General features: G+C 38.0%; 1 protein-coding gene across 1 annotated transcript in view; it reads left to right on the top strand.

The window, feature by feature from the left end:
* The window catches only part of IQCM (IQ motif containing M), a 117,465-nt gene that overhangs the window by 78,886 nt on the left and 16,082 nt on the right, over positions 1 to 22,497 (top strand). Inside the window, 1 exon segment of the mRNA XM_055798034.1 lies at positions 12,813 to 12,968. Within this exon segment, the coding sequence (XP_055654009.1) occupies positions 12,813 to 12,968 (156 nt within the window).

Here is a 22,497-nt window from a genome sequence, read left to right as displayed (position 1 = left end):
GTTCAGGAGGAAAGGGAGTTGTAAACTTGGGTTTCAGCTGGAAAACCATCCTGTCAGATTGCATTAAGGTGGCTTTCATGTTTCATCATGTGTCAGTTATTTCACAGCAAACCTTTGCTGCTTATAAGTAAATCTGGTTTTGATTTCCACAACAGCAAAGGAAATCAGGCTTGGTTTTTATTCCTCCTGCATTATTAGAAATCACGCTTTAATGGTAGTGAAAATCTTGAAGACCAAATTCTTTTTTCACTGATATCTATTCAAGTGAAATGCTGCCTGTGCCCTGACCATCCAGTGTTGGGATGCCAACAGATAATGCCATGCCTTAGGACATCCATTGCAGGTGTGCAAAAAGGAAGTAGGCTTCTTCCATATATAAAACACTTTCAGTAGGATAGTTCTTTCAATCCTACCCACCCCACCACCACCACCTCCCGCCCCGTCCCAAGTTCTCCAAAAAAAGAAAGCGGACAAGAAGAAAACTAAAACTCCAGAATTTTGTTGACTCTTACTGTGGATTTTTGTCCATGTAAGAATGGGAGACCTAAACCTGCATTCTTAATTGAAGAGAGACATTTAAAAAAAACCCAACAGGTAATGACACAAGTGATACTCACCTACTCTTTGATGATGAACATCAGATCAGCTGAGGTAGGCAGTGAGCTGTTAGGTAGAGCCTGCCAACATGTTGCTTCTGCTTCCAGACATTCCTGCCTCTACCAAGAAGTCTGTTAGCTGCTGTCCATGCTTCTGCTATAGCAGGTTAAGTTTTACAAGGTTATTTGGTTAACAAGACTGATTATTTTTCTCTTTTGCACAGAGGAAAAAGCACTCCTGCTTATTCTTTTGAAAATTACTTTCTTATTGAATGCTGAATTTCCGTTAATTTTGTCATAATCATACTCAGTGTAAACAGGAAACCTTTGCACTTTGAATCAGGCTGTCATATACAAGTAGAAAATATTTCACACAGCATTTTGGAGATGTCTGTTTGAATGCTCTGCTGTTTTATGATGGTACTATGGGGAGGATACTAGGAGGTTGTGAAGGAGTGAAGAGGGTTTGCTCTGAGCAGTTTATTGCCTCTGGTAGACATTCAAACAGAGAAAGTTGTGCAAAGTATTTGAAATTGTTTTTATCATTGAGGAACTCTAAAAACCATATCAGGTTGGAGAGAAAAGGACATGTAAAGATGCTCAAAGCTAGCTGATTTAATTGGTTGGTGAACAGCATATTTCTCTCAGAGGGCTTTGTATGTTAAAGTATTCAAATGTGTCAGCTTTGCATTACAGCAGATTCTAATGAAGCTGTAAAACAGTGCAACTCTAGCTTGTTTGTTGTTTTGCGTCACTATCTTCAGTGGTGATCATAGCAACAGTCTTCAATTTTAAATTAAAAGAAAAAAATTATTGCTAAAATGAGGTATTGTTGATTTTCTGTTAGGCTTTAAGTCTTTGAAGTGGCAAACTGTGAAATGATGACTGTAGAGGCTGGTTACAAAGGCAGGCCAAGCTTTGTAGGGACAAGTCCCCAGTGCTGTTGCCTTAATGAAATCTGATCATCTTGAGGAAAGCTTCCAGGTATTCCAGTAAAAAGGTGCTACATTATGTATTTATTAGTGGCCTTTAGAAAAATGTTAGCTTCACATTTTATATGCCATTGTCTCATTCACATCTGAGTCACACCAGTTCTCTAACATGTTCAGAAAATAAATTTTAGTCCATTAGTTATTTTCACAATTTGTTATATTTACTAGATATGGAATTCCTAAAATTTTATGTTCTTCATTCAAACTGCTGTTCAGCTGTAATATATAGCATGTTTTAAAAGATAAATGATAAAACTATCCATTTCAGAAGACTATCCCAGAATTTACTTATTTACAATATTTTAGAATTTACAATAGGGAAGTCCAGGACTCCAATTTCTTTTTAATTTTAAAACATTTTAAGATGATTCTTAACCATGGTACTCTTGAAAATATTGGTGGCCATTTGAAATCAGGTATCTTAATTCTGCAGAATAACAAACCTGTCATCTACAGTTACGGTATAGACGATAATCAGTCAAATTTTCCCCCAAAATTCCCTTTGTAAATAGAGTGAAAGGCAGCATATACTCAGATTCTGCTGTCATTAACTGTTGACAAATGTTGGCTTGAGTAGTCACCATTATAATACGCTTTTGAAAACCCACAAGTTTGTTTCACTTCCATTTGGCTCTGTCTCTTAAGTTTCTAGGTATACATCCATGCATCTACTCCCACTGCAAACATGAGAGCATTAAGAAAGTTTTAGTAAATCATCAAAACTACTTTTTATAAAATTAGGAAGGTGCTTCAATTTCTGCTGACATACGAGAGCTAATCTGTAAGCAAAGAGATCACAACGTGCTGTGCATGTGAGCAGAAGGGCATGTTTTTATTCCTGGCTGATACCTCTTCTTTTCCAGATTCCCGTAAAAGGGACTGGGCAGAAACAATACCATTCTTGAGTCTTACTGAAACACATTTGAGTGTCATTGTAATAATGACCAAATTAAGCTTCTCTATATTGAGGCTGGGAATGGATTTCTTGAAGAAACAGATAAAAATAGTTTCAAATCAGGACAGCCTTTTGCTTACTATTGCCACAGCCAGGTAAAATAAGACCTTAGAAGGTTCAGAACCAGGAATGGAAAACCCGATAATCACTTTGTCACAGACAAATGTTTAGTAATATTAAAGTATTTTTTAAAAAAACTTTTTTATTATATTATTTTAGGAGGTTGCAGGGTCAAACCCAGAATTTTTAGCAGGTTGAAATATCAAAGCATATTTTTAAAATCACTTTGACATATTAGTGTTTTTATTGCACATAGCACAGTAATGGCTTGCTGCCAGTCAGACACATTCTGCTTGCTTTATTTACACATTGAGGTCAATGAGATTCCAAAGCAGGATTACTCATTTGTCCCTCTCAAATTTAGATTTGCCAGTGAAATGACCTATGCTGTCAGCAGGATTGTCTTAAAGCAAAGTTCCTGAGTCTGTGCTACAGGAGTTAAAGGGGTTACTAGTATAATGGTGATAATAACAACTTTGGTAGACCTACACTCTTCAGTGTGTTTAAAGAGTACCAGTTCTTATGACCGTATGATATTATAACAGTAATACTGGTAACAGCATGTAATGTTGTAGTTGGCATTTTAATGATCCCCTTTCCATTTCTGGAACCCTGCCTTGTGATTATGAATGGTCAAGCATCTCACTTTGCCTGACTGTGATGCCAAGCTGCAAGCTCAGAGTAACTTCGAATGCTTTGGTGTTTCTTGTTTGTTTGTCTTTTCTGCATGGATAACCTTTGTTTCAAGATTAGTCAATACACAACAGGAAATAAAATTTTAGATCACTCTTGTAATTCTCAGTCCTGGGTTTTGTAATTCCCTAACACCTGGGTTAGCTGTTAGGACCACAAGAATTTGCATTCATGCAGTTTCTGTCTGAATACCATGAATGTTATTTCTTTAAAGGTTTTCTTTTCACTATTTACCAATGGAAGGTATACTGCTTCCCTTTCAGTACTGGGTGAACATAAAATGTATATTAGCCTGCAAGAGATAAATTACTTAATGTAATTTCGTAGCTACAGTCTCTGTCATACTCAGAGGCTTGTTATTTACCCATCCAATTGTATAACCAATTGTTCCCATAATCCTCAGCGTTTAAGAATAAGGTTTCCATGGTAATCTTAGATTTTGTAAATGCTTATCATTTCTCTAAATGGATAGCTTAAATAAATAAGTGATCAGCTATCTTGTAGCCAGAATATGCTTTATTGGTATAAAAAGCAGAAATATACCTCTGTTATAAAAATAGACTAGTTTGTTCAGCTGTAATAAGTTCACAATCTGCAGAATCATGACCCTACTGATAGTGTTAACAAAAGCTTGCTCCTTAATTATCTGCATTGCATTCAGCTGCTGTTTCCCTCCTAAACTCAATTATAATTCTAATAGCAGCTGTGCTGCCATTGTTTGTTGCAATTCATTTTAAAGAAGTTTGATTGGATGTCATTGGTCTTTTTGACTAAATGTGCAAGGTTCAAAGTATCCACTGCCACTAATAGCCCTCATCTCATCTCAAGATTATACTAATTATTTACATAATTATATATTATACATTATAGAGCTATTATGTATTATTTCTAAATGATAGTTCTCCGTCAAAGATGTTGAACAAAAGAATATATATAGTTTTATTGTCCTTACACATATTTCAGTGTTGGTGAAGATATGATTACTCTCTGTTTCTGCGGTAGCCAACGATGAAGTATCCTTCCAGTACATTGGAAATTTATTAGATCATTCAGGGGTCTCTATTGCTTTCAATTATGACTCTTCATGTATTATTTCTTCTGTACATCTATGTCTACAATGGATGTGATAAGCAAATACTTTTACAGGACCAAAAATGCCCTCTGATGTCCTTCAAGCTCTGTTGTCCTATTATACAACAGATCTTATTTTCATGATTTAATGTAATAATTACAAAAGATAGTGGAAAGACACTTCATAATTACCACTTATATAATTGTAAAAAGCCAGCTCATACCTAGTATAATATAAAAATTTATATGATGGAATATTTCAGGTCATTTATACAAGAGTAGACAAAAACAAATGAAGAAATTGCTGCAGGTCTTGGATTTGGGATTGGATTCCATGTGTGGAGCTAGTTTTATTGATTTTATATCACTGCTACAAATAAAACTATTTCAGGATAACTCATATATGTCAAAGAAAATGAAGCAATAATAAAAAAAAAATTATTATCTTAAGAAAAAGCTGTCTGTTTAGATACAGAACTGGATTTCTTTGATGGTTATAGGTGATACGAAGTGACTTGAAGTGGCAGTTTTATTCTGAGGGCTGTGGAAGCCTGAAGTTTGGTTTGGGCACATCTAACACAAAGGCAAGGCCATGAATCCTGCCTTCTTGTCACAGAAATAATGATAATGGTCACCTGCATGCATATGGAGGATGAGAAGGCTTGGTGCCTGTTGGAGACTCTGGGGTGTCAGTGCATTAAATCTTGAGAGCAGTCTGGCACTTTTTTCCTACTTGTTCTTTCTAATATCTTAAATGTTACCAGAAGAAAACCCCAGCAACTCCCCAAAGCATTAAAAGAACCCTGTTGGAGTTGCAAAGTCAAGTGATTTATAGTTTGCGCATCAGCTGCATTGCAAATTAGCCTCTACGTATATATATAGTGTAATGATCTTCCGCTGATATTTGTGAGAAATAGCTGCCCCACTCAGTACAAGAGATTAAGAATTTATAGCAAAAGTGATGGCAGTCAAGACTCCTCCGTTTTTTGCACAACCTAGGAGGTATGTAGCAAATGGTGATGAGAATTTCAGGGAAAGAATCATTAGAATATTTGAAAATTGCTCACAGCAGCCGCACAGTTTCTTTTTGCTGATAGTTAATTTATGTACGTGTGTTTGAAGAGGTGTTCAGTATTTTCGGATGCCTGACTTGGGATCTTGATGACTGATACACAGAAGTGCTGAGGATTCAAAGCTACAACTTATGTTTAGATTTCTGCTGCAGCTTGAAGCTTCTGTTTAGAGGATATGAAATGTTAGTAGAATGCCAAATACTCTGAAGATGAAATCGAAGAGGTCTGAGAGTAGGAACCCACAATTCATGGATACCATCATCCTTAATCTGTTTTGGCCAGATTTTAAACTGTATTTGCATGATGTATTCAGTGATGGGCATAGTCTCATAGAAGACATTTCAAAAGCACCTGTGTGCTGGAAGTGAAGTGTTCTGGTACTTTGGGGAAAACTATTGGGCTCCTTCATGCATTTTTGGGTACTTGTTTAATTGTGAAAAATCTGATCCTCTGTGCCTTAGCTCCTAAGCAGTAAAATGGCCGTAATAAAACCCATTCTTCCCTTAGGTTGTTGCAAAGGTAAATTTGCTAATGTCTCTGAACATCTGATATTTTCATGATGAATCCCATGAAAAAGCTCATGAGGAGATGGCTAATTCCATCTTCAGCTCAGGGCACAACGGCTGTACAGTAATCTAGTCATGGGATAACACACTGGAAAAGGAGGAAACAAGATACTGAATAGCTGCTCATAAGGTGAACACTGTCAGCTTGATGCAGCGAAGAAGAAAGGACTCACGTGGATAGTGAAATTAAAAACCTTACCATAATGCCCATGCAAAAAAAGGATTCTAACACCTGAATGTTGACTTTAATAATGATATCAGAGCACAGTTCTTTTATATGTAATATTCTATAAAGTTTTTGTTTGACAGTCGTTTGGGAGAATACATATATCTAACTTGTAGCTCTGCCACCTGTTATTAATAGAGTCTTCCTAAACCGGAGGCAATACAAACTTTATTGCACCTCAGGCTGTCATATATCTATATTAGAGGAGTGATGAATGCACTTTTTCTTTTTTCAGAGCCGGCTACCAAATACTTACAATTGAAATCCTCTGGAAAACAAATATGAATCAGGATAATGAGACAAGTCTGCCATGTTGATGAAAATAAATGTAGTTTATTCTAACAGAGCTTCAGAAGCACAATCCATTTAGAGGAGTATTGTATATCTGTTCCAACTATCTCACTGTATGGAGCATGAAAACGTATTTTAGAGTTACACATGGCATTTCACACAGAATCCAAAATTTAATCATGGTTTAAGATTTAAAGGGTAATTTCATAAGGAAAAATAATTATTCACATTTTTAGTGTGAAATCAAACACAGACACCCCCCACCCACCCCCCACTCCCCCTTCCTTTTTTCACTATGTTCTTGGTATCTCTGCATATCTGGAGCTCTGGGCTGGACTTGGAAAATTCTGTGGATTTCCTTAGTTTTCTGTTCCAATACTACCAGGTAATTATTTTTTACCTTTTATATTTACAAATCAAATGCAGAGAGGCATGTGGTGTGAGGTACCAGATGTGGTTTGCTGTCTTACCACTGAAGCAAACAACACGTAGAATAACTACAAGTATTAGGGAAAAATGGCAATACCTTGTATTTAATAGAATCATAGTTCAGAAAATATGGATGAGCATTCAGACATAAACTTGTGTTTTCTAATAATAAGGGCATAATATTTTAAGAAAAATTAAAATCTAGGATGAGAATAATTATAAAAGTAAAAAAACCCCGAGCAACAACAGCTATATTTTTACAAATGCCTCACTGTATAGTTTTCAAAAGAGATGCAGTACTGATGGTGAACAAACCAAGCATGCATTCTTGTTTATAGTCTTATTGGTTATTCTAATCAGCTATAACTATTCTAGCCTATGATTTTATCTTACATTAAAAAAGAATTATTGTTATTAATTAATATTAATAATTAAAACAAATGATCAGCATACATATCTCTACACATTTTAGATATTGTCATTGAATACAGGATAGCTAACTAAAGTGAAGTCTTCAAAATTAATTATAACACCTAGAAAATTTCTGAATAGCAGTAAGAAATAAAGTAAGTAAAACATGCTTCTGTGGCTTTTATAGTCAGGTGATACAGACCTGGTTCCAGTAGTAGAAAGCATTTCTATTACATAGAATTACAGAGCAAATGCTCCAGTCCTTGCAATGAGAACAGTCACTCGCTGCAAGTGGAATGGGGTAAAAGGTGTTAAGTTAGCAGAAACTTAAGCCTGTCTAATTCAATTTACACTTAATAGCTTAGTAAGGTACTGGTGTTCCTTCTGGTTTTTGACCTTGCTTATGCCTGGGATTATCTGCCTTTTAAGAAACACAGATATTTTTTTCCTGTGTCAATTTGCAAAAGGCACTCCCTATATACTTTTTCCACCGTATATATCAGCTCAACAGGAGTTAGGATATGAGTCCCTAGTCTAGACTGAATGCCTACATACAGAATTTATTTGTGGCATATACAGGAAGCTATGACATGCCAGAAAACAGGCTAGCAGTAATGAAGAAGCAAAAGTAGAATAGTTTGTCTGATTGTTCATAAAGTGGCAGGTATGATCACATAAAGAAGGAGCTTTAAAAAAGAAGACAGTTCAAATGGTGGAGTTTTTTGAAAGATATGTCTATGTTTGTTAAAATGGAGAAAATTAATTATTTTCTAGGACTTGGTGATGTGTTCTGGAAAAGATGGACTCATTATTTAGCCAAGTACTTTAGGGCTAAATTGAACAGGGAATCAATGTTTTTTTGTGTTTCCTGATAAACCTGGCAGTTCTGAGTTTTCTGTGTTTGCTGGTTTCTAGTTCCCATGTCCTGTGGGAACAAAGAGGAATCTATTTTTATAGTTTGATTTTCAACATGAGAAGCTTCTTGTAACTGGCACGGAAATGACCTTCCTAAACCACTGCAAATCAAAACCTGGCAATTGATTCTTAAACTGTTTTTGTAACTAATGAGATTGTAGACCTAATCGCAATATAGGAATATTCCTATACAAATGTGATCTGTGTTCCGTCTTCTGTTACACATTATAGGTCACTTTAGTATACTTAGCATGCGATTTAAAGCCTAGTTTTTCACAAATGTAAGGTGGTCTAATGTTGTGAAATATTATAATGGTATAAAGGGACGTTACCAAAATAAACTTTTTTGGCCCAAGTGCTGGGAAACAATGAGGAATTAGACCAATAGATTGTTTCTCCTGAAGTCTGACAAAACGTGACTGTTGTACTTGCTGGCACATGTGAAAGTGTCATAAAGCAGCCTGATTGTACTAAGGGGGTGAATGGTAGCAACAGCCCTGAGCAGGAGGCCCACATTCAATAATATTTATGTTATATTATTATAGACATGCTTTGCCTCTGCCAATTCCTGATTCTATTGTTTATCACCAACCTTTCAGCATGCCTTTGTAGCAGGTTCCAAACTGACTGCTTCACTTGCTAACTTGGCAATTCGAATTTGAATTCTCCATTCTGCAATTCCTCTGGTAGATTGGCTGGGTTTGTTTTTTTTCTTTTTTTTTCCTCTTCAAAAGAGGTAATATGGTTTGTAATTTCCCAGCTATGGGACCTTGGCTGTTCTCCATTACTTCTGAAGAATAATAGCCAGTGGCTCCAACACTATTTCTGCAAGTTCCATTAGCTCACTGGGATGAATTCCATCTGATTTCTGTGAATTTTCTTTTGTTGCAATAAACTTATTGTATATTAGAAGATCAGTTATTGCATTACTTAAGAAAGCCTGGTCAAATCTGTTCCACAAGAATTTATAGAAAGAAGGCTAGGAATGTGAGTATTAGTGTCTGGATGTCAAGTGAGAGCTGGATTTACAAAGGACAACTGAGCAGCGGCACTGATTCTAGGGGACAGAAACATAACATATCAAAATGCCAGCAGATGAACTGGCCAATGGTACATTTGGAGATGTTGCACAAAAATGAATTGTCCTTACAAAAAACTAACTATCGACCATTAATCTTATGTTAAATTGAAATAATCACAAGAAAATCTAATTTTAAAATACTTTTTATTAAAATGAAAGCGTTCTTTATGCAAGAGAGGAACTGGAATGCATTGAGCTCTCCCTAGGGGTGGATGCAGAAAGAACCGAAAGCTTATGGGTAAAGATTAAAGGGCAGGCTGACATGGGGGACACTGTTGTGAGTGTTTGCTACAGGCCACCTGATCAGGAAGGGGGAGTCGATGAGGCCTTCGACAGGCAGCTGGAGGTAGTCTCATGGTCACAGGCCCTGGTTCTCATGGGAGCCCTCAACCCGCCTGATATCTGCTGGAAAGACCACACAGCTGGGCACACACAGCCCAGGAGGTTCCTGCAGTGTGTTGATGGTACGTTTTTGATGCAGGTTGTGGAGGAACCAGTGAGGCGAGGTGTGCTGCTGGACCTTGTGCTAGCAAAGAAGGGCTGCTTGGGAATGTGAAGGCTGGGGGCAACCTTCGCTGCAGTGACCATGAGATGGTGGAGTTCAGGGTCCTGCATGGAAGAAGCAGGGCGATAAATAGGACCCTGGTGTTCAGGCGAGCTACCTTTGGCCTCTTCAAGGACCTACTTGGAGGAATCCCATGTGTTAGGTCTTTACAGGTTGTGGGGTCCAAGAGAGCTGGCCAATATTCAAGCATCACTTCCTCCAAGCTCATCACAAGTGCATCCCCACAAGTAGGAAATGAAGCAGAGGGGGCAGGAGGCCTGCATGGATGAGCAAGGAGTTTCTGGCAAACCTCAAACAGAAGGAGGAAGCTTAAGGCATGTGCTAAAAGGTGCAGGCCACCTGGGAGGACTGTAGGGATGTTGTCAGAACGTGCAGGGAGGCGGTGAGTCAGGCTAAGGTCCATTTGGAATTAAATCTGGCGAGGGATGTCAAGGGTGACAAGAAGGGCTTCTTCAGGTACCTCAGTAGGAGAAGGATGACCAGGGAAAACATGGGCCCGCTGCTGCATGAGGTGGGTGCCCTGGTGACACAGGGCACAGAGAAGGCAGTTACTGAATGCCGCCTTTGCCTCAGTCTAGTGCCAAGGCCGGCCCTCGGGACCCCCAGGCCCTGGGGGCAAGAGAGGATGTCTGGAGAAGGGAAGACTTTGCCTTTGTTGCGAAGGGTTGTGTCAGAGATCACTTAGACAAACCTGACACCCACAGATCCGTGGGCCCCCATGGGATCCCCCCCGAGTGCTGAGGGAGGTGGCAGATGTTGTTGCAAAGTCGCGTGCCACGGTGAGGGGCCTGGGCACCTCCCTGGTGGGGACAGGCTGGGAGAGCTGGGCCTGCTGAGCCTGGGGAAGGGGAGGCTGAGAGGGACCTCACCAATGGCTGCAAATGTCTTAAGGGGGAGTCTCAAGAGGGTGGAACAGGCTCTTTTCAGTAGTGCACAACGAGAGGACAAGGAGCAACGGGCACAAACTGAAACGCAGGAGGTTCCACCTGAGTATGAGGAAGAACTTCTTCACCATGAGGGTGGCAGAGCACTGGGCCAGGCTGCCCAGAGAGGCTGTGGGGTCCTCTTCTCTGGAGACACTCAGAACCCGCCTGGACGTGATCCCGTGCAGCCCGCTCTGGGTGACCCTGCTTTGGCAGGGGTTGGGCTGGGTGACCTCCAGAGGTCCCTTCCAGCCCCAGCCACCCTGTGGTTCCATGATTCTTGTCTATAATACTGACCCTTCCATAGTACATCTGCTTGATTAGTTCTGCATCTTAGATTCCAAGTCAAGTTTTAATGAACTTTGTTGTCCTTTCTCCTTGTCATGTGTTGTGAACATTTAATTATGGTATCGGAGATCAATGATTCTTACATTTATTTTCCTAAACTGTATCACTCGATGACATGATTCTGAAATGCTTTTTTAGCAGTTTTGCCCTTCAGCTGTAAATTGTGATTCTGCACTTCTTCATTAATGATCTTGGAGTGCTTACATAACTACTTAAGAGAAAATATTAAATATAACATGGTTCCATTAATTTAAGAGCAGGGACATTCTATTTAGACTCCCCTTTCCTTGCTCAAGGAGTACAGCATTTTTCATTTTGATAAATGATTTGCCTTGTTATAACTTTTTTAACTAATGGGTATAAAAAAACCCAACTGTTAAATAAAAATGGTATGACAAAAAAGTGTGACATTTACTTTATTTTATACAGAAACAAGTGTAACACAAAGTGATTTTATTGAAAAGTAGCAACAAAACATTGGAAGTTTAGTGCTGAGTTGGCCTTGAAATTTATTCATTGTGTAATACAGATCCCTTTGCCTCCAGATGTAGGTTCAAATTTAGCCCAAACTGTTGAAGACCAAGACTGTTAGCAATGCAATGCTGTAAGGCATTTGGCTCATTTCCCATTTCTAAAGGATGCAACAGGTGTTCTTACCCTCAGTGTCAGTATCATGGCCATGGGTTGCAGCTGGATGTTAATCAGAAGGGAAAAATAACCCCTGCCCCCCCACCCCACCCCCTGCCCCTGCCATGCTTCTAGAAAGGTAATTCTCATTATTGCTACACAAAGGTCATATCCAGAAATGTACAATCCTGCAGTCAGGAACAAGGCTATGGTTTCCCAGGAAGTGGGCCCTCCATATGTGAGTGCCAAAGCTCCTTGGTCTCATAAGGACTCGTGTTTCCTGAGTGCAGTAGAAGCACATGTATGAGGTACACTTAAAGGATCAGGCTCCTTTATGGACTTCTTTTTCATGTTGGCATTGTTCCATTTTTAAAAAGAAGTTATGATCAGCTTCTGTTGAAGACCAGTGTAGAAAGTGTGTTGAGAATAGTTTCTTACTTGAAATTTTAGCTCTATCTGCTTTTTAACGGGATATTGTTAGCAAATATTTCTATTAACCATGTAATTAAATGGTCTAAATTCAGGTGTGCTGCAGTTTATCATCAATAAACAGTATCAGGCTTAAGATTTTCAAAGGGACTGAAGAATAATTATAGATTCATCTCCCACTAAATCTTTAACACCTTTGAAAATTTTAGTCATGCTTATCACTGGACTCAGGAAATATTGAACTGTATTATTTCGTGAGTGTTATTATAGAACACATCTGCATATCAAACTGGCTGAAGTATTACAACAGTAATCAATTAAGTCTTTCCAAACTGGATAGCTTTGTCCTAGTTTTTAATCACATCCAGCAGCTCCAGAGATTATAAGCCTACATATATCCCAACCATATAACCTGCAGAAATTCACTGTTCCATCCTAATGTGTTTCAGTTAAGTAATAAAGGAAATCTATCTATACAGGTTATTACTGTGAACGTCAATTGCATTTATAGATGTATATCAGAGGAAAGACTTTTGTCATAAATTTTTTTCTCTTCTTCAGCTTCCACTGCTGCTGTAAGAAGCATCAAAAAGCACCAGGCAGTTGAAATGACTTTCACATTATTTCGTCCTCTTGGTGCAAAAGTGAAGAACCTAATTACAGCGCTGCTATCATGGGTGCACCTTTTCATGGATGGAAAAGATGTATCTAAGAAATTAAGTGAAAATGTCAACCCCTCAGGTTATTAACATAATGAAGGCATTGAAGGTGCTGTACCTTTCACATCATCTATTTGAATCTGTACATGTGGTATATACATCTCCACAGACAAATTTACCACCACCCCCACCCCCCCTCCTGCTGAAGAATTGATGCATACTTTCAAAAAATTGAATTAGTTTACCTATTGGCTTTCCATAGGATGAGATAAAATCCTTACTTTTCAATAGTTTCCAACACAAAACCTACTAATTCAACAACAGAGCATCACACTTAACCTGCAGCGGTATTTCTATGTGTGTTGATATTGAGAATCACAGAATGGTCAGAGTTGGAAGGGACCTCTGGAGACCACCTAGTCCAACCCCCTGCTAAAGCAGGGTCACCCAGAGCACGTTGCACAGTCATGTCCAGGTGGGTTTTGAATATCTCTGGAGAAGGAGACCCCACAACTGCTCTGGGCAGCCTCTTTCAATGTCCCTTAATACAGAGTCACCCTACACCAGGGGTCCTCAAACTACAGCCCACGGGCCGGATATGGCCCCCCAGGGTCCTCAATCCGGCCCCTGGTATTTACAGAACCCCCCCACCGGGGGTTGGGGGGGAACCAAGCAGCCGCAGATGACTGCCTGCCACTTCATCCGCGCGCCAGCCCCCTGATTAAAAAGTTTGAGGACCCCTGCCCTACAGCTTACAAACACTCAGCGTTTCTTTTTATGGTGTCCATCGTGGGTTGCTAGCACAGTCTCTCCTTGCAGGCCTTGCTTGTGGATGTGTATAGCTGTTAAAGCTTCATATCTTTTTTTGGTTGCGATGTTGGAGGGTGGAGACTGAAGTGGAGTCTGGCTTTTGTGGGTCCAAGGTTCCTCATTCTCTGTGGTGTCTGCTACATGGTTCTGAAACCATTTATCTACCTCCCTACACTATCCCTATCTAACACCCACAACAGTGTCACCCATGTTAGCTTGCCCTTTAATCTTTACCTGTAAGTTCTTGACTCATTCTTTATCAGAAGGTTGTCATCTCCTTGAAGGTTCAAATTTAGTGGCAGAGCTGTCTTTCTGCCACTTTTGCCTCAGGATTGTAGGTAGAGGAACTCTACATTCACATGCAAATGATTCTGGATGTTCAGAAAGAATCCACAGTGTATGTGCTGAAGAGAGGAGGTCAAAAGTACAGAAGATAAAGATGCCTCTCCAGGTTGTGCTAGCATTGAGGGTACAGTGCTACTGTAAAGTCTAAGCCGATATACTTAACATGTCTCAGGGCATGATCCCAGTGAGAAAGGGATGATGACTGCAGTTAGGGATTGTATGAGCAGGAGAGAGGCGAAAATAAAAGGGAAAAAAATATTAAACACCCACACAAAACTATGGAGTATGTAGCAGGCTGGAGTTTTGATTCCTTAATGTCAGAATAAGAAGACTTTTCTGTGTAACAAGCTTGGAATCAGAGAAAACATAAAACTAAAGTCTGTATGGGAGATGGTCCATGATTTGCACTTCTTATACCCTTTACTGTTACTTTGCCAGGTAATAGCAGCCAAATCTTGTGAGTTACTCCCACACCTTCATGGGAATTTCCTGCAGTTCATTTAGACTCTAAAGCTATTTCTAGGATGTTGGCCCAAAGACAGCACTCTGTAGGTTGCACAGAAATGTGGAATTTAAGGACAGTGAAAGACAAACATCTGTCTCTGTAAGCATAGATTATTTTTCAAATGTGTATATAAGTCAGAGGATTGGTGGAAAGAAGGAATAAGTGGCACAGGAGAGTGGAAGCCATCCCTTGTCCAGACAACGTTCAGTGTTCTTATGCTGCATTCAGATGAGAAGTGCACTGGACTGAAATTAAGACAATCGTGGTCATCCTTGGTGTGTTAACAAGCCAGTCTCCTTCTCCTGTCGCTTTTCAGAAGTGTCCTTATGACAGCAGCTGTACTGAAGAAATTATTATTCAAAAAATAACTTTCTATCTCACTCGAACTTTTAAGTTGCAGAATCTGTTTTTAAACTAATTTTTCATGGCTATCTTTTCATAAGTAATAATTAATGACTAACAGCTGTAAGCCTCTGAAAATGAAATGTAAAAGGATTTTTTTTACCTGCAGGCATAAAAGGCATTTTAAAGACAGACAGACAAAAACTTTCCCCTGTTTTTGATGTACCACTAGCACTCTTTAACTGTGCTCAAACTAGTACTGTGATATGCTGAATTATACTTTCTGTAAGCTGGATCCCTGTCTGCTGGATATATTCAAATTCATTGATTTTAATGCAGCAAAGCTGGTATGCAACATTTGTAGACAGGTGCCATCTTGGTGAGATTGTTGAAGTCTGCCAAGACTTGAAATATTTAAATGTTCTCTTCATGCTAGTCAGTATTCTAGATAATGACTTTTCATTTAAAATGCTTATTCGGATCTTTGATAGCATATTGGTCTGTCAGATTTTGATTATACTATAGACAGGAATAGTGGAGGAGACAAATACAGATCTTCAAATGAGATTATGATGTATATGGGAAGATGTACCTCTGGAGGGCTTTCGAGCTTTTTTGCTCAGTGACCAGAGTATTACATCTTGTTGAGTTACAGCAGTTATTAAACTGGTTGACAAGAGAGATGCAGTAGTTGCATCGAGAAGAAATTAGTCTATTGAAGGAGGACTTTGTGTAGCTGAGAGACTCCTCTTCCAATAACCATTTGAGCTCTGGATAGCCCTGGAAATTTATAGTGTGTTCCACCATCAATACTCATAAACACTGCAAGAGCCATACACCCCTTTTTTGCTTACTGTGTCTGTTTCTGTGGCTTCTGAGATGCCTTGAACTTTCAGCAGGTAGCTGTGAAGCAGTGAACAGTCACTTACCAACTCATCTCTAGGCAGGGCTTTTACTATTTGGTAAAGATCTAAGCCAAGATAAATAACCCTTCAACTGTTGATTGTATTTGGTCCAAAAGCAGAAGTTCCCATAGACATGTTTTTACACCATATATGTAAATTACAGATTCTGATGCAGTGCATCATGGATTTCTAACCTAAGTATAAAAACTCTACATATGCTTAAATAAGCAGGAATCAAGCTTTTAAACTTTTTGAAATACAGTAGGGTTTTTTCATATTATTGATATACAAGGCATGTTTTCATAACACTTCTGCACTTATATCAACTATTATTGCTCCTGCATTACCAGTAAGTAGTATGCTAACATCTCTTTTAAGGATGAGTAATCTTCACTGTATTTTTTAACTGGAAAATGGAAGATAATGTTCATTTCCCCTCGGAAAAATGACTATATGAAAATGCATCTTCCTACTCAATTTATTTGCCAGCTCTTGTACTCAGATTGCTTTAGTGATTAGCAGGACATCAAGGTTTAATTCATATTGGATTTTGTCACTGTGGTAAGTTTTGCAAGCATTTCAACTTCCCATATATCCCAGTTTTGATATTTGAAAATGGGACAGTATTTCATATTCATTTTTTTGAAGTGCTTTTGGTTGAAAGAAGGCATGGTTTCCTTACTTAAATAATGGCATGGGTGATTGATCCGTACTTTTATTTTGCCGTTTGAGCAATTTGAAATAAATACTAAACTGCATAACACTACCAATGATAACAGAGTCACCTTTTCTCTGTTAGGGTTGTGTTACAATATTTCCTTTTGACAGTTAAAAGAAGGACACAATTTTTTTGCTGTATCTGTTACAAAAGTCTTGTTCCTCTATGGAACCAGGACATACAGGCATTTATTGCTGTAAAATAATACCATCCCCCCCCCCCCGTGTTTTACTGCAACAAAGAAGCAATACCACAAAAAGTTAATGTTACTGTGCTTGCTGGAAATTTGGAAATTTATATATAACTTGAAAGTATCAATATTGATAGCACAGCAATGGGCTAAGTGTGGTTAATTAAAATGGAGAAGTAAGGTCACAAGAGGTTTTTGAAAAGAAGCCTTTCCTTGAGAAACTAATTTAGAAGCCCACAGTTTACAACTAGAGCCTCAAGAAGTCAATGGAAGTGTTCAGTGGTGATGTAGAGCAGTCCCTTACGACATGCTGGTGCATGCCCCCAGCAGTGTGTTTGCTCGTCGCTAGCTATCTCATGGGTGTAAAGAATCTCTGACAGAGATGGTTTCCTGGTGATACTCAGAACAGACACAATTCCACCAACCTGTCCTTTCACTGCTAGACTAAGCTGTGGTAAGAAGTCCCTGAAAGTACCGTGTTGTACTGATTAGGAGATTTGTAACATTGGTTGGTCTTACCATGTATGTCAGAAGAAGCTTTGTAAACATGGACTCGGCAATTCCATGGGGAAAGAAAGCAGATAGGGAGCAATGTAAAATGTAAGGCTGAAGCACTTGTACTTCAAGGGGCAGCGTGGTTGTTCTACTACCTGAGCAAGAGAGGATCTGGCAGGGGTTTGAATGTCTGTATGGAGTGCATATTAACTCTTTCGTTTAGCTCTGATGTGATTTTTCTGAGTTTAATTTACATGGTATAGCTTTGAAAATTAGAAGAGAAGATATTGAAGAACTATCATGGCAAGCTTTTCATATGGTGTCACTTTGGGATAAAGGAATAAAAAGTTCTAATAATATCTTTCAAGCATTAATCTCTGCAAGATGTGTGAAGACCAAAATTAGAGCAATATGTGGTCTTTGCCATCTTTGACTGTTATGACTCAACGACACTTTTGATCACTTGAAAAGAAAATTCAACACTTAAAAAGCACACAAACCAGTAGAATTTCCACAACAATCCGATTCCCCATTTACATCCCAACAGGGTCAATTTTCAATGCATTTCACATAAGAAAAAATATACTGTTCTCACGATTGTTTGTGTGTGTAGTTCTCCATGCCCCATGCTGTAAATATACCCCACAGTGTCAGATCCATGCTGTGACCAACAATATATGCCCAGTGGGCTCAGCTAGCAACATCTACTGTATGTTTATATTTTTTCCTTTGCATTTTTGCAAAGCTGTTTCTTCCTCTGTCTTAGTCTGGCGGTATGGCTTGCTACAGTTTGGGGGATTGTAAAGTGTCTCTGAAAAGCATATTGGAATGCAGCATTTGAACTCACAAAGGAAAGCTCAAGCTCTCTGCTGCAAGGCCTTTATTTTCTAAATGTTTGCAGGGTATGCAGCAGGACAGAAAAGCTGCACATCCACATGAATATTTGTAGAAGTTGTAGATAATGCAGTGGCACCTTAGTGCCTCCCTTAAGGTGAGAATTGTGGCTTTTTTACTGTGTGGCTTTTCACATTAGAGCACACCTTAGCTTCCTGAGCTGTACTGGATATCAAAGGAATCTGAAGTAAAATTCTGCCTACTACAAAGCCTAAAAGTCCTTTTAAAATATTGGAAATGTCAGTTTGGCTGCTCAGAAAGGAAATATTTTATTTCACAAAAATTGAAAAATAGTGCTTGAAATTTCTTTAGAAGAAGCCTTCTAGTCCTATTTTCCTGTGTTTCTGTGAATGTACCATGCGGGTTGGTAATAATTTAGCAATTAAATAGATGTAATAACTTGAGAAAAGTCCACCCTTGTCTAATTTTTTGTTTAAGAGGTTCTTGGAGTGGCTGCAGTTTTCTAAAATTTCATCCATCACTTTGCAAAATTGGAGTTTGAAATCCGACCTGTATGTGTGTTTGTGGCTAGTCAATTAAATCTCACAGTTCTGTTTCTGTTTCCTAATCTGATTAACTGAGCCCACTGAAACACAGATAATGGATCATGAAGAGTTCATATTGAATCAAATAGGCTTTGCATTTCTCAAGCCTGTTCATCTGAACGTTTGCTCAAAAGATGCGGAGACACGCCTAAGGTAGAATTACAGAAAAATGCCACTATGTACTCAAATTATTCTGGGTGTGTATTCAGTGTCAGGCCTGTTTTGAAGTGTTCTAGGATTATCTAGAACCCTAGAAATGCAGATTTAGGATATTTTCTAATCCATGTCTACTAGACTAAACTGGTATTTCTTAAGTGTCAAGCATAATTCATTGCAACATATAAGGACTAGTATTAGCATAGAATTTCAGTTTTTGGAAAAAAAACCACAATGCATCTGCTAAGAACAAACTTTCCAAAAGACTTTAGTAATGATAGATAATTGTATATATATGGATGTATACGCATGCATTTATGTATAAATATGTAATATACGAAAACATTAAACATATAACTATTATTTACTTGATCACCTCAAATTGTTTTAGGAAAGTGCAGCTATTGATTTTAAAAATATTTTTATTTTTGACTGAAGTAGTTGGCATCCTTTTTTCAACATCCTCTGAGTGAAAGATGTCGGTATTCTTCAGGGATACATTTTTGTTTAAAAATCTCCTTCAATGTATTTGGAATACAAATTGCAAACCCTTCAAAATAAATGAGAAAATTTTTAATCAAGCTGTCACTTTTTTAAAGTTCTACTTAACTGAAGTATCATTATTTCATTGTGAACCAAGACAAATTTTAAAAATATCAAAGATAACAGCCAAAAATATTTGTATGGTCTTTTCTTAACTACTGTTTATTACTGGATTGTCATTTGCTACTTATCATGAAGCAAGATATAATCCTTTCTAAGGAGTGATAACCAAACAGTATCATAAAAAGATTTTTTTTTTTTTTTAATTACATGATTAAATGGAGTTACTTATCAACCTAGTGGGCCAAGAATATGAATCCTAGGTGAAATCCAGAGTCAAGTTAGCCTTTGTTAGAGTTTATAAAATCAAAGTATCTTAAAAATCTGCAAGGATCTTACAAAGAGATTATAAAGGATGCCAGTATGAATCTAGCTGGAATTCTGCCCATGAATTAGGAATTTAAAGTTCTGAGAAACATGGCAGAACAAGAGATATTTGTCCTGCTCTGCAAATATTCTAGAGGTAATTTGTGTCCCGATAGTTCCATGCAGAAACCTATGCTATTAAAAAAAGGAGTGAAAATCATTTTTGCTTGCAAATTAACCAGAATGCTGGAAAGTTAGTTTAATCTAAAAACACTGCTTTTAGTTACAAGAATATAGAACTAAATTCATCTTCTGAGTAGGAAATAAATTGAAATGGTCCCATTTATTACCTATACTACTAGTCCGTTCATGAGAAATGCTGACAAAATACGTAGGTTTTGTTATTGTTCTTGCCTACCATTTGAGAGTTCCCTTGAAAAAGAATTTCATAATTCATATAGAATAGTAAAATACATGCAGTTCTTTATGAAGAACTGGTAGAGTAGGAGCACCATGTTATCCTTCAGTCCCTCTATTAAAACATTACATACAAAAGGAAAATTTAAGCTTCATCTTTTGTCATTACTGGAATAGATATACAATCAGTAAATCAGCTGATGTGCTAACATTTTTCTGAGCAGATTCTAAAAAGACATTCACGTTTGAGTCTAGTGGTTGCAACAAAGCCTTGACTTCAGAGGACCATAATTGCCTCAAAGAAATTATTGCACTGTATTATATCTATAGCAAAATACAAAGACATACAATTTTAATAACTTAAAAGCTTTGGAATTCCAGAGCAAGAAGAGCTGTATTTCACAATTCTGTTGGGAATGATACAAGTATAACCCTGAAATTAGATCCATTAGAACTGCAATATTACAGTTAAAGAACATGATACTCAGAATGATGAAGCTGTAAGGAAGACAGGGTTTCAAAACAACAGTTGATTTTTAACATCACAGTTACCACCTACCCTTCCCAGACAGTTATCTGGAGATAGCTTAGTATCTTCCTGATAATTTTAAGAAAAGCAAGGCTAGTGGCAGGGGTGGGGATGAGTTCAGGAGAAAGGTAATTGTACTAGAGGTGCTTTTTCATTTAAAAAAAAACACTTTTTCAATTAGCCAAATACAAGTATAGCTTCATGTGTACAGTCAAGAAATTTGATACAGTCAAATCTGTGACTCATGCGTGCAGTCCTTAGAATGTGAAATCCATTGGCAAGATTGATTTCCAAACCCCTAAAACCTGAGCTCTATTTCATGAAACCAGAAATTCTTTAAATACTACTTTCTTGGCTCTTCAAACTTATTTACTGTTTATCACCACACACCTATTTATATTATTTTTGCCTGATGTAACTAGTTAGTGTGCCAGTTTTCACAAATATAATTGTTATTTTTCTATAATGTTTAAAAATTAAATTGTCTTAAAATATGCAAAATGCTTAGTGAATGAATTGTCTGCCTTTGGAATCAATGTAAACTATATGCTTTGTAATCCTTCTAAAATGCCTGCTTGCATTTGCTTTGGGTACTATAGGCAAAACGTTGCTTACACCTACTTCGTTTGATGTCAAGGGAAATTTTTAATAAAACAAGAATCAGATTGCTGAATATCTGCTACGACCCAGGCGTTCCACTTTCTAGTATTTATAACTGCTCTCAGGGTTTCAGTCACAAGAAGAAATGCTAAAGCTGTTGCTTAGCAAATTCCTTCCATTACCATCAAGAAAGACATTTCAAAAGATATAATGCAAATTAGAAATTTGAACCAATGATTTTAGTGACCTGATTGTTTGAGTTCCTGATGACTTCTCAATACTGGCTAGTGAGTGTGACAAATTTTCCACAGAGGCATGAGAAGCTGCATACCTGCAGTTATTTTCATTGCTACATCCCATAAAACCAGGCTTTGGGATTAATAGACTCATAGATCAATAAAACATTGGCCATGTTATAAGAAAGTGCTAAGCAGCAGTGAGAATACTGTTTCTAGTCAAAGTACCAGGAAAATAGGGATCCATTTATTTCAGGGTATTTCCCCCCCACCCCCCAGAGTCATCGTTACTGGCCTTATTCCTGTATCTGGAATAGTCTCCAGCAGGTGCCATATTTAATACAAATGCTTCCAGTCCTGAGTAACGTACTGGAGTTAATAATGTAGTGGCAAAGTTTTAATTATTCGCTAATCTGTTCTCAGTTGGTTAACCTGAAAATAATGCCTGCTTGCCCTATTGGCAGCTCCGAAGACTACAGTGAACAGGTGGGGTGTTTTCTTTCCAGGAAATGTCAGTTTGATGTCTGGAAGCAGATGTATTTTTCCCCGACTCGGTGCGGGTCTATCTTCTAACTTAATAGGAGCTCTAAATAGCTGACAGGTGATAATACATCTAGTCAGCTCAAAGCGTATTCTGACTGTACTGCCAGCTAGGAAATGGAAAGCTTTCACTCCTGCAACGGTGATCAGAAAGCCATCACCTTTTAGAGCAAGAAATCACGTTTAAATAAACTTTCTGATTAGAAAATCAGGTCAGCTGCCTTCATAGATATACATAATTGATACAGCTATGTGTATAGAAACCTTATTTTGTGAAACAGCTGATCTATTTGCTATCTGATATTAAAAATAACTTTCAGGAAAGAAGAGATTATTTAAATCTCCATTGTAGGCACCTCTTAAATGAAGGAGGATACGGAAGAAGTCTGTATCTAATCTGACCTCCAGAGTGTCAGCTCCAGAGCAAAGATCTAAGCCTAAAGCAATCAGT

This window comes from Falco peregrinus, chromosome 2, assembly GCF_023634155.1.
Source record: "Falco peregrinus isolate bFalPer1 chromosome 2, bFalPer1.pri, whole genome shotgun sequence".
Classification (NCBI taxonomy): domain Eukaryota; kingdom Metazoa; phylum Chordata; class Aves; order Falconiformes; family Falconidae; genus Falco; species Falco peregrinus.
The sequence above is the reverse complement of the archived record's forward strand: the minus strand, read 5'-3'. Positions and strand labels throughout refer to the sequence as shown.